This window comes from Watersipora subatra, chromosome 4, assembly GCF_963576615.1.
Source record: "Watersipora subatra chromosome 4, tzWatSuba1.1, whole genome shotgun sequence".
Lineage (NCBI taxonomy): Eukaryota > Metazoa > Bryozoa > Gymnolaemata > Cheilostomatida > Watersiporidae > Watersipora > Watersipora subatra.
The window spans coordinates 26,961,108-26,972,276 of NC_088711.1; the positions used below are offsets into that span (position 1 = coordinate 26,961,108).

General features: G+C 36.4%; 1 protein-coding gene across 1 annotated transcript; it reads right to left on the reverse strand.

Moving 5' to 3' along the window:
* Window positions 1–2: 2 nt before the first annotated feature.
* On the reverse strand, window positions 3–10,894 carry LOC137393635 (large ribosomal subunit protein uL13m-like). Its single transcript, XM_068080273.1, has 6 exons — window positions 10,754–10,894; window positions 7,294–7,417; window positions 4,498–4,652; window positions 2,140–2,226; window positions 957–1,078; window positions 3–399 (listed from the first exon to the last, which is right to left on the reverse strand). The coding sequence occupies exons 1-6, from the start codon at window positions 10,793–10,795 to the stop codon at window positions 309–311; spliced, it is 621 nt and encodes a 206-aa protein (XP_067936374.1). The 5' UTR covers window positions 10,796–10,894; the 3' UTR covers window positions 3–308.
* Between the last annotated feature and the right edge of the window lie 275 nt (window positions 10,895–11,169).

Here is an 11,169-nt window from a genome sequence, read left to right on the forward strand (position 1 = left end):
AATATGCCACACTAAATAATATATTTGTATAGAATTCGAAAAAGCAAGCACGACTATACTCCAAAAATATTTGATGAAGATATGCTTTCAGATGGATGCAGGCATACAATCCTGAAACATAAAACCAAGGAACAGCTAGACGGACATTGCTAGATATATTGGTCAATTCACTGTCTTCCTAGACAAACAGTTATTCGCTATCACCTAACAGTTCATCTCAAATCTACAAAACAATTAAACTTCAAAAAACGTTTGAAGTACAACAAAAACATCTGTAAAATCCTTTAGCTCTTCGACAAAATGATCCCCTATTTCACTTGACCCTCTGAGTCTTTTTCTGTGAAGTATTCCTTCAATTTTTCAAACTCTGGTCCATCATCTATTTTATATCCTTTTGGCCTAAAATTACAAACTTGTATTAATATTCGCCAACTGAATAAATTGTATGTAGCAAATACAACAGGAAAAGCGGTGCAAGAAATGATGGGCGATTGCAGTGTCTCTGACAAATAAAGGTAAGCTAGTAATAATTGTAGCTAATAATTGTAGTAATAACGAAACTAGTAAGAATCGGTCGAGTAATCAACCTACATGTACATGTAGCTATGGCCACACGACATCTGATGATAGTAACAAGTATGACATGGTTAGAAGAGTGAAGGGTGGGCCAGATGGCAACCGAAATTCCACTGGGAAATAAAGCTTCATCAATAATCTAGAGACCGACCAGCTTTGGCTCTGCTCAATTTGGTTTGATACGAAACAGCTGAACATCAAGTTTGAATGGATTATAAGTGATAAGTGGAAACAATCGATAAAAACACATTATTAGATTATTAAAATATACAAAATATTAAAAATTAATGAAAAGATGAGAAGCTAACTGAGATGAACGTTAATCAAACAGAGCTAAAAGCTAAGCGTATTCAGAATAGCATAAGACAAGTGAACAATACCATTCAAAGAGCAAGGGGAAATTCTCCATTTCCTCCGTTGTATATTCATCTAGAGTCTTTGGGACAGGCATGACCTGTCTTATCTGGTTAGATACATTGTTCATGATGTGGTCTGGCACATCCTGCATAACAAAAAAATCCATGTCACCCAGCCTTCAAAAATGCCCGTCAGGGACAGTGTTTAGTTGAAAAACACCACTTGTTCAGTATCAGATGTTATGATCTGGAACAGAAACAACAATAAAAAGCTCAAGTATACGGACTCACTGATCCAAGTGATTGTTAAAACTTGCTTTCGTGTTTACTGCTAAGGAAAATTGAGATTTCTGAAACCACTCGCAAAATAGGTATGGCAAAACCACATGCAGTGCTTCCATTTCATCAACTTCCATGTGACAAAGTCCAAATCTAGCTCCTGAAGTAGCGCAGCAAGATTTGGACCAAACCTTGTCAAAACTCAACCAACCAGCTACAAGTTTCACTATAACTAGCTATATAGCGCGTATAGCTAGCTATATAGCCCGTACAGCTAGTTATATAACACATATAGCTAGGAACATGCTGAGTGTACACATGGCTAGGAACATGCTGAGTGTACACACGGCTAGGAACATGCCGCGTGTACACATAGCTAGGAACATGTTGAGTGTACACATAGCTAGGATTATGCTGAATGTACACATGGCTAGGAACATGCCGAGTGTACACATAGCTAGAAACATGCTGAGTGTACACATAGCTAGGATTATGCTGAATGTACACATGGCTAGGAACATGCCGAGTGTACACATAGCTAGAAACATGCTGAATGTACACATGGCTAGGAACATGCCGAATGTACACATGGCTAGGAACATGCCAAATGTACACATGGCTAGGAACATGCCGAATGTACACATAGCTAGGAACATGCTGAGTGTACACATAGCTAGGATTATGCTGAATGTACACATGGCTAGGAACATGCCGAGTGTACACATAGCTAGAAACATGCTGAATGTACACATGGCTAGGAACATGCCGAATGTACACATGGCTAGGAACATGCCGAATGTACACATAGCTAGGAACACGCCGAGTGTACACATAGCTAGGAACATGCTGAGTGTACACATAGCTAAGATTATGCTGAGTGTACACCTGGCTAGGAACATACTGAGTGTACACAACTGAGAAGTCTCACCTGCTCTGGATAGATATGTAGCCGAGCCATCAAACCTTTCCTTAGCAAATTTCCAGTAAGTGTGCTGTATATCTGCTTCCTCAAAATCTATAGAATTCAACAAAAAATTACAGCGTATGGAATAAATAAGAATGGTTTATATACGGCCAGGATGAACATCCTGCAGAAAATAGACGTATAACTTAAACCTTTTTACAGCAAATACGAGATCTTGAAGTGAATGTAATTGATAGAACCAATCTAGTACAGTGGAACCTCAGTTCTCGAACGCTTCGGTTTTCGACCAACTCGGTTTTTGACCAAAGATTTTGAGATTTGTTCGCCTCAGATCTCGAACATAAATTCGGTTTCCGACTGAACCGGAGCATGAGCTTTAATTAAGCGTTCGAAACAGCTCCGAAAACAACATGGAAGCATTCGTTAACAAAGGGAGAAGCAAGTTGTGCTAAATAGACTCTTTACAAAAAGGAAGGAACCGTCTGGGACGCCATCCCTTGTACCGAAGAGATTTGCTAGGGAGACAATTCCTCAAGTTGAGTTACCCTAAATTTTTTTGGAGGAGGATTCTCTTTCAAAGATGTGAAGTAAATGTGCCGATGCTGTTTATATTTTTTTCACACGATTTTTGATGTAACCGATCTGTTACATTTTTTGCTGCTTCATTATCGATGTCTGCAATTTTCGGTATTGTATTTTAACCTTGAACGTTTTCGGTGTTTTAAGAGCAAAACATTTACTTTCTGTTTTCTTTTTTTATCATAATAGATATAAAATACTGTATTAAAATTAAACAAGATCTATATCTACTCGCTTTTATTCATAGTATGCAGTATACAGTACAGTTTATGGTGTAAAATGTTAGAAAAAATATTTTACCGAAGTTGTTTTCTCAACTTGGAACGGATTAAAATTAACATTCATTAATTCTAATGAAAACAATTGTTTTGGATCTCGAAAAACCTTCTGGAACGAATTGTGTTCGAGAACCGAGGTTCCACTGTATCATGAAAGGAGTAGACTAAAAATTATTTCCAGTTTAAAAGATCAACATTATCGCAGCAATTTTTTGTAAACCTTAACAACGATTCAATTTTCAATGAATAAAAAATGTCGATAAACAAATAATGAAGAAATAAAAGTAACAAATTTTCTCGACTACTATTAAATTTATCCAGTCAGACTCAAGAGGAGTAGAATAGAGATTGCTAGGCCACAAGCATGTCTGCTTCAGCTGCAGTGGCTCGTTCCTGAAACAAAACCTGCTGACATCAAAAAGTTTGCTTCAATCATGTGGGCCAGCTCTTCAAATTATTCCATTTCAAATGTACAGTCTAACAGCTACTCTAGTTAGAAGTCATATTCATTGTGCTTTCATGCTTTGAATGAGTTCAAAGTGGCTCCCACTCGGAAACATAAAAACGGTAAAATCTGAACATATTGAACACCATTTTGCTTCGCGAATTTTGTGCAAAGGCATTTGCCGCGAGAGTCCATCGATGCATCGTGAATCTTGGAGAAATCCACTATAGTGCAACCCGAATAGTTGAAATGATATGGTGAGAACTCGTCAGCAGCAGGTAATTTTGAACTCATCCGAAGCATAGAAACAGTGATTCTCTATAGTTATAATATACAGTTCATCACAAGGTCATGCTAGACATTGACACTCTGTGAAAAACTCTCCAGCGAACAGACAAATTTGTAAACGCAAATAAGTTAAATGTAGAATAATGACAAGTGGAATGTAAAATACCAACAATAATACTTAGCCATTATACGAAGCAGTCAGCAAAATCTATGCCTGCATAAAGGGGGCACAATGTTGTCAAATGCCACAAATTCACGATTGAAGTGACTATTTCTATTTTTACGAGTTTTAATAAGGTTTTAATAACATTTTTTTAAGGAAGTACTAACTGAGTGAAGGAAAAATTTATCATTAGATTAAAGTCACTAGTTCGACCGCCAGCCAAATTCTGGTAAAATGAGCCGCAGTCTGCAATCACACAACCTTACAAGTATTATCACAAGTCATGATTTATGATTTGTTAAATACAACATTTGATGCGTCAATTAGTATAAATAAAAGATGATAGCTTGAAAACACACACAAAAAGAATTAATTAATACAGCTCCCAGTTTCTACCATTAGCACTGAGTGCACTCTTGTTTTAGTAATTTAGTACATAGCCTGACTTGATGATGAACGATGAGTTGTCTACTCAACGAAACTCCTTTTCCAAGGGCCTCATTCTGGTACTCATTAAGCTTTCAAAGATGTCTAGTCAGCCATTTCTGACTAGACATATATGCAGTCTTTAACGCCGTGTGTTGTACACAAATTAATGACCCGTGTACCTGAGTTGGATCTTTCCGGTGCACTTGCCAGGCCCTTTCACTCGTAAAGCTTCCAGCATAGCCTAAATGTTTCATGTGTCGCCATGCTCGCCAAAACCTATCTGGCATAGAGATGTGATGGGAGTTGATGACCACCACATGATCTCCACAGTCAGCTGCAGTAAATAATCATTCGGTGATACTAAAGCATTGTGATCTATCATGTTTTCTTACTCCGCAGTATTTTGTTGTACAAAAAGTGCCAAACTTAGAGTCTGAGTTGACCCTAAGGTAAGTGAGAACCAAGTAAAAATATATTTCCAACAAAACATTCAAAACACCAAATTTGATGCCAATTCACCCTATTTTGATGTATGAATGCATATTCACCCTTCCTTTATGTATGAATGCATATTCACCCTACCTTTATGTATGAATGCATATTCACCCTACCTTTATGTATGAATGCATATTCACCCTACCTTGATGATACGTTGATTTATTGGAACTCAACAGAAATGCTATTTATGAAGAAATATTGAATAAAACTGTTGAATCATAGACATAGCCTCATAGCCATTTGTATTATTTAATTTGTTGGCTATAGATAGCTTTATTGCCTGTTGTTTATAAAATCATATACGTACAGTATATACCCCAAACGTTAGAACAATATGGTGTGTCTGCTGCGGTTGAATAAATATACTACTGGAACTCTTAAGCACACTCTCACCTGGAACACAACACAAATATAAATGAGTGAAAAGCAATAAAGATTATGAACTCTACATCCAACATACATAAACAAAAGTTTTGCCAGTCATGCTCACTTGGTTGCGCAATCTAGAAAATATTCAAGCAACTGAAAATACTGAATGGAAAACATGACTGCTAAACCTATTAAACAGTGAAAAACTAAGTTTTGTCCCTGGCTGAACTTGTAAACAAAATCTATTGGAGTTAAAAACTAATTTTGCTAACATAGGCGAAGACCTCAAACATTGTGAATGTCGTTTAATGTCGTTTTCGGACACAAGCCAACCAAAACTAGTATTGGTTGTGCTTGAGATCTTTAGAATATTCCTAGTCATTTTCACCCCAAGCCTCAATAAAAGTGGGTTTGCTAACACTGATGATGGCATACAATGACAACAGAAAAGTTGCGATTTGTAGTAAAAACATTTTTTCACTTAGGTGTCAATGCCTTTTGCAACTAACAAGTGACTAGAATCGTAACAATTATAGTTGATCATTTTATTTGTTACCATAACTTTCATTAGCAAGGTCAATATCATTTGTATCATTTCCTTTAACACCTTGTTTTATCACCTCATCGTTGTCAGATGACCTGCAAAGAGTATGCCAGCTCATGTTCCGCGTCCGGTGAAAGTCAGTTATCGTTAAGGTATGAAGTTTTGAGCATTTGTTATTTATCGGCTCTCTCCAGCCCTCGGTCTACTCTTAGTTAACATAGGAGTTTGAACCTCAGTGCAGTATAGCATATTCTCATACATTTACACTACAACCCCCTAACGCCACCTTTACCTTACCTAAGAGATAACGTATCCACATCATGGAGCTATACTACCCAATTACACCATCACGCCAAAATGCTTCTAACGATATATTTGCATCCATATATTTTAGATGTAAGCCTACAGTCCTACCTAAATTCGCAAGTAGCAGATTTCCAACAAATCATATGCCAAACAGAAATTTGGAACCCGAACACCGAAAAACCAATTGATGACACCAGATGACGCGACTTGGTGGCTAACTGACGGTTTCTCTCTTGTTATCGTTAATGTTCAACAATGGTGAGCAAACGAATTCGTTGTGGTTCACGGAATACTGACCATATTTTATGTTTTGGTGTATTATTCATTTTTAGCTTTTGTTACAATAAAACACTCAAGCTATTACTACACTTTTCTATTTTACAGAAAACCTGAGGAAATGAGGCTAAGGTACGAGTTCCTGCAGAATAGCAATATACTCCTCAGCCTAGGTTTTTCTATTTATAGTATTGATGAGAAACGCAGTGTACTCTATACGGTATATATGAACTGCTTACCTACTATAGTTCACAGTTTAAATAATGTAGAGATGAAAAGAAAAAAGAAAAGACATTTTCTAGTCTTGCAACAGATTAGAATCATTTAGATTATTTGTAATAAGAACAATAGTTCCGAAAATCAAACTAATCACTTTCTGAACAGTCCTCTGGAATGGGTCGGATTGTATTACAATAATAGCACTTCGAGAAATATACAAAAACCGTTAGCGCTCAAAGGAACAACTAAGACTGTTAACAAGCATGCTATTCAAATCTATTAGAAATAGAAATATAGTATTGTTAGTATCAGAGGCCACAATAACTAAGCTAAACAGGAACAACAAAAGTATGAAATACAATTGACAGATCTGGTGCATCGAGCTACAAACATCTTATTGTTGTAACATATTTACCATATTAGTAACCTCGGTATTCTTTGAAATAGCACAACTGTTTAACCATACAAAGGCATATCGCATAAGGAAAGAGCCTCATCTCACTTTATTGCATGCATAACTTGTTATTGGCATTGGTAATCATCAACAAAATGATGTTTTTCATTACATGCCAAAATAAAAAAATGTTATTCTGTTAACATCGGTATTGATCATAGACATAGGAAAACTAATAGGTGTCTGTCAAGTATTTCCATTCGCACAGTAAAAGCTAGCACAAAGTTAGACTTATACATAAGAGAACTTGTGATAGGTGAGAAACCAGGCCTGAAATATGAGCGCTTTGAAATAGCGAAGTGTACATACCGAGTGGATGATATATTGGTTTGTGTTTGCCTTGCAAGTAAATGGCGAGTCTGTTTCCAGAGCGGAAAGGACACTGGTGATTGGCATCATAGATCCACCAAGTTCTTGCAAATGTACCCCATTGCTAAGGAAAGGAAAATATTTTCAAGTTTTACACCTCTGCTAAGTGCGTGAGAGAACTTGTAAGTTTGATAACAGACAACGGTAAAATTAAAGCTATCCCACAAATTGCATCTGCAATTTTTTAATCTCGAAACTGTTAGAAATAAAATAATTTGTTAATAAATATGCACTCAAATGGTTATTTCATGATTTATTTACACACGATATAAATATTGCAGTGATTGAAAACTGCATTAATTGTGGATGAAAACGATGTCAGAATTCACCTAGTTTAAATATCGAAGCTTCTAAAAAATAAACAGTTGCATGTACTAGAGAGATTCAATAAGTAAAGACACTTCCATCTAGAAGTATTTATTTGAGCCAAATCACATTGTACAGTATCTTATTTTTGTACAAAAACTATCCGTATCTCAATACACTTGTTCTTACGTTTTACTAGCTTTAATGATAATGTCTGATTTTTATAAAGCCAATAGTGTCTTTACTTATTGAATCACCGTCGTATATACGGTAGTTGAAATGAACGCCTACTCATTTCTAATTCCCCCCTCAGCCTAATCTTAGCATTATTCTAACATTAATTCTAGGATTGTCTTTCCTGATCGTCTTTCCCAAAATGTGTTTCGCACATTGTAAAATAATTGAGCAATTTATAATACATAAACTATGAAACTGTTTCCACCTTTGATCCACCTATAATAGGTGTACATACAAAAACGGTATAATGCCTTGCAACAGCATGAATTATGTACGGTATTCAAAATGGGATCAATGATGGAGACGACTTTCATTTTACTGCGCAATAATGTGCTTCAAGCGTGAACATGGCCAATGAGAAGACGACTATCACAGAATGAGTGCATCAAGTGATCACTCACTCATCAATAGATTTTCTTCTTGTAGCTGGCAGCTAAAGATCTACCCTAGGACGCTTATATTTCACTAGTATTTAGTTTCGTGAGTAGCATACAGAGTAAAATTTCGCTGCAACTTAATTTCGCAGCTCTGATGAGTGCAAAAATATAGTGATGTGAAAATAAATGTAGTGGAACAAACATAATTAGATTACTCAGGTTCGGTTTCCCGAAAAGGAAAATTTTTTTCAATTTGGGACTAGTTTGTAATTGTGAACCGCAGGTAGAATTGTGTGGCCAAGATCGATAATGCAATTTGATCGCTTGCTGCCACTTATTTTTTGGACTATCATTGAACAAAGTTATTTAATTCCGTGTTTTCGCTCGTTCGTTATGATAGTTTAGTTTCGCACATGAAATTTTCGTGAGAGGATGACTCCGCGAAAACGCGAAAGTTAGATGAGGCGAATACATAAGTGTCCTAGGGTATTGAATTTATGGTTGCTTGTAATGATTGGAATACGTGGTCACTTATTTATGACGGGTCTTTCCTGGCTTCTTCATTGATGTAGGAAATACAGTTTCTAAAGATAATGGAAAACAGCTGATATCAGGTGCATAAATCCACATGAGAATGTTCGAACTTTGAAGTGTATGAATAAAGTTTCCTATGACAAAAACTATAGAAAAGAATTTCGTTCGAAGTTTTAATGACATAAATGTATATATTCACTAAGTGACCAAAGAGCATAAGCCACTGGCCATCATCTTACATGGATGTAGCATTATGGTTTCAGACATAGATATGAACGTAAGTGCATTCATGCCTTGTAAATGAGTCAATGTTGGCGACAAACGGTTTCAAACAACGATGCAGCTTTCATGATCTCCCAAACACTGTTTTTAACATTGGCACTAAAAATCATTAAAGATTCTAGCAGCTTTTAAAGGTTGACTTGCAACAAATTTCTCATTACAGTTATTTAGTATCAAAAGGTTCATCATGTCTTACTCGGCTGTGTTGTAGGTGCAAACAATGTGGAAATGGAATTACAAGCTCTTAAAAGCTCCAAAACGAACAGTTAATTGCAGCCATTACAAAAATGCCGTAGTTTGAAATCCCTTTATTTCGACGACATACTCAACTTGGTTATTGTTTTGACACGTGATGTTATTACATGAATTGAAAGACCAATAAAAGGCTCAATATAAAACATTTCGTAGCGCTAGTTTATGACAAACACATGAGGTTTTACCAGAAAGCCCGTATCAAATATAGATGCTCGTTACTTTACAGTTTCGTTTAAGTTTGGTCTAATCATCTAGTCGTAATCTGATCATGCGACCAATACTTCCTGCCAAACAGCGCGAACAATTTTTGCAGCATTTTTCGACTATCACAGGTGACCAACATGCTTGTCATGTTTATCAGGGGATGACATGCACTCCTTCGAGCTAAGGTTAAAAAATTAAACAATTTTTTACAGTAGGTTTTGAGATATCAGTGCTCAAAGTGACAGCATTACAACGATGATGAAATAGATGCGTAAGAACAATAGATGTGGTTTTAATGAATGCGTGAAGTATATTTGTGAAAACATTTCAACGAATGAGGTTGCATGAAAATGTAAACAGAAGCCATCATGTTCAACTATGTCCCATTTGAGCCGTTTTCGAGAAGGATTCCAATCTACGGCAGTTTCGTGATGACGACGATTAACTGTTCGTTTTGAGCTTTTAAGAACTTGTAATCACATTTCCACATATTTTGCACCTACAACATAGCAGAGCAAGACATGGTGAATTTTTTGATACCAAATAACTGTAAAGCGAATTTTGTTGCAAGTCAACCTTTAAATCCTTCTAAAACCTCAACCTATTTGGGTAACAAGTCATGCTTTTCCTCAATTAGTTAAAATGACGGACTCATAAACTGCAAATCCACTGTTGTGAATAACTATACTTTGAATAGGCATGTACTTGAAACAGGTGGGTAATCTGCCTTATTTATTATTCGAGGAACAGCAAAAGAGCAAAGTTGAACTGAGGCCATTCTTGATGAAACTCAGGAGATAATTTGTAAATATAAATTCAGACCATGTTTAGCTACACGATAGACACTAACAAATACAAATTGCTTTGCACTTTTTACTAATTCATCAACATGGAATATCTGATATTGCACAGAAGCTTACAAGCAAAAAGGTGTAGTAGACAAAAAGAAGCAGAGGAGGAAAAGTGATAATTGAGCCTTACATAGTTACAAAAGACATTTAGTACAGTTAATCAAGAGCTTCGGCATAGCTGACCAAGTTCTAAAACTGTTGTAAGGTTAAGCTGAACTGCACAAAACGTACTGCCTGACTGCAACAGTTGAGCCGTATCTCCCAATGACCAAAAATGTTAGTTGATAAAAAAAACACTGTTGGGATTAAATGAAAAGGAAGAATAACATTCCAGTAAATACATGTTTATCTCACCAAAACTCGTCGTCTATCAGACATTTTGTTAAACTGAGCCATTGAGGACGTGACGTTTTAAAAGTCACTGAAACTATAATTTTTATTCAATGTCGAATACGCGTGCAGATCTGCATTCACGACCTTTGCAATGTCTACTGTTGTTCGGATACTCGCGCAGTTAAACTTTAGACGTCAACGTTTAATTGTAAAGATACTAAATGGATGCGCTAGAAATCTCAAAACACATACCAGTAGCTACATGTACTCATGCCAATTCGCTCACAGAGTAGGGTCAGTTCCATTGAACTTAAAACCCCGGGGTTTGGGTTCAATGGTCAGGTCAAACCAATACATATACAATTTACATGTACTTCTCGCTTAGCTAGAGCTCCCAAGTTGACTCGAACTATGACCGAGGTAGGCGTTACTGGTTT

What these genes read in the sequence shown, in the direction of transcription:
- LOC137393635 (XM_068080273.1), bottom strand. Translation starts at nt 10,795, where the DNA reads ATGGCTCAGTTTAACAAAATGTCTGATAGACGACGAGTTTTG. An exon ending in ACCAATATATCATCCACTCG is followed by an intron (nt 4,653 to 7,293) that starts GTATGTACACTT and finishes TATTTACTGCAG; the next exon opens with CTGACTGTGGAGATCATGTG. An exon ending in TTCCCCTTGCTCTTTGAATG is followed by an intron (nt 400 to 956) that starts GTATTGTTCACT and finishes TTGTAATTTTAG; the next exon opens with GCCAAAAGGATATAAAATAG.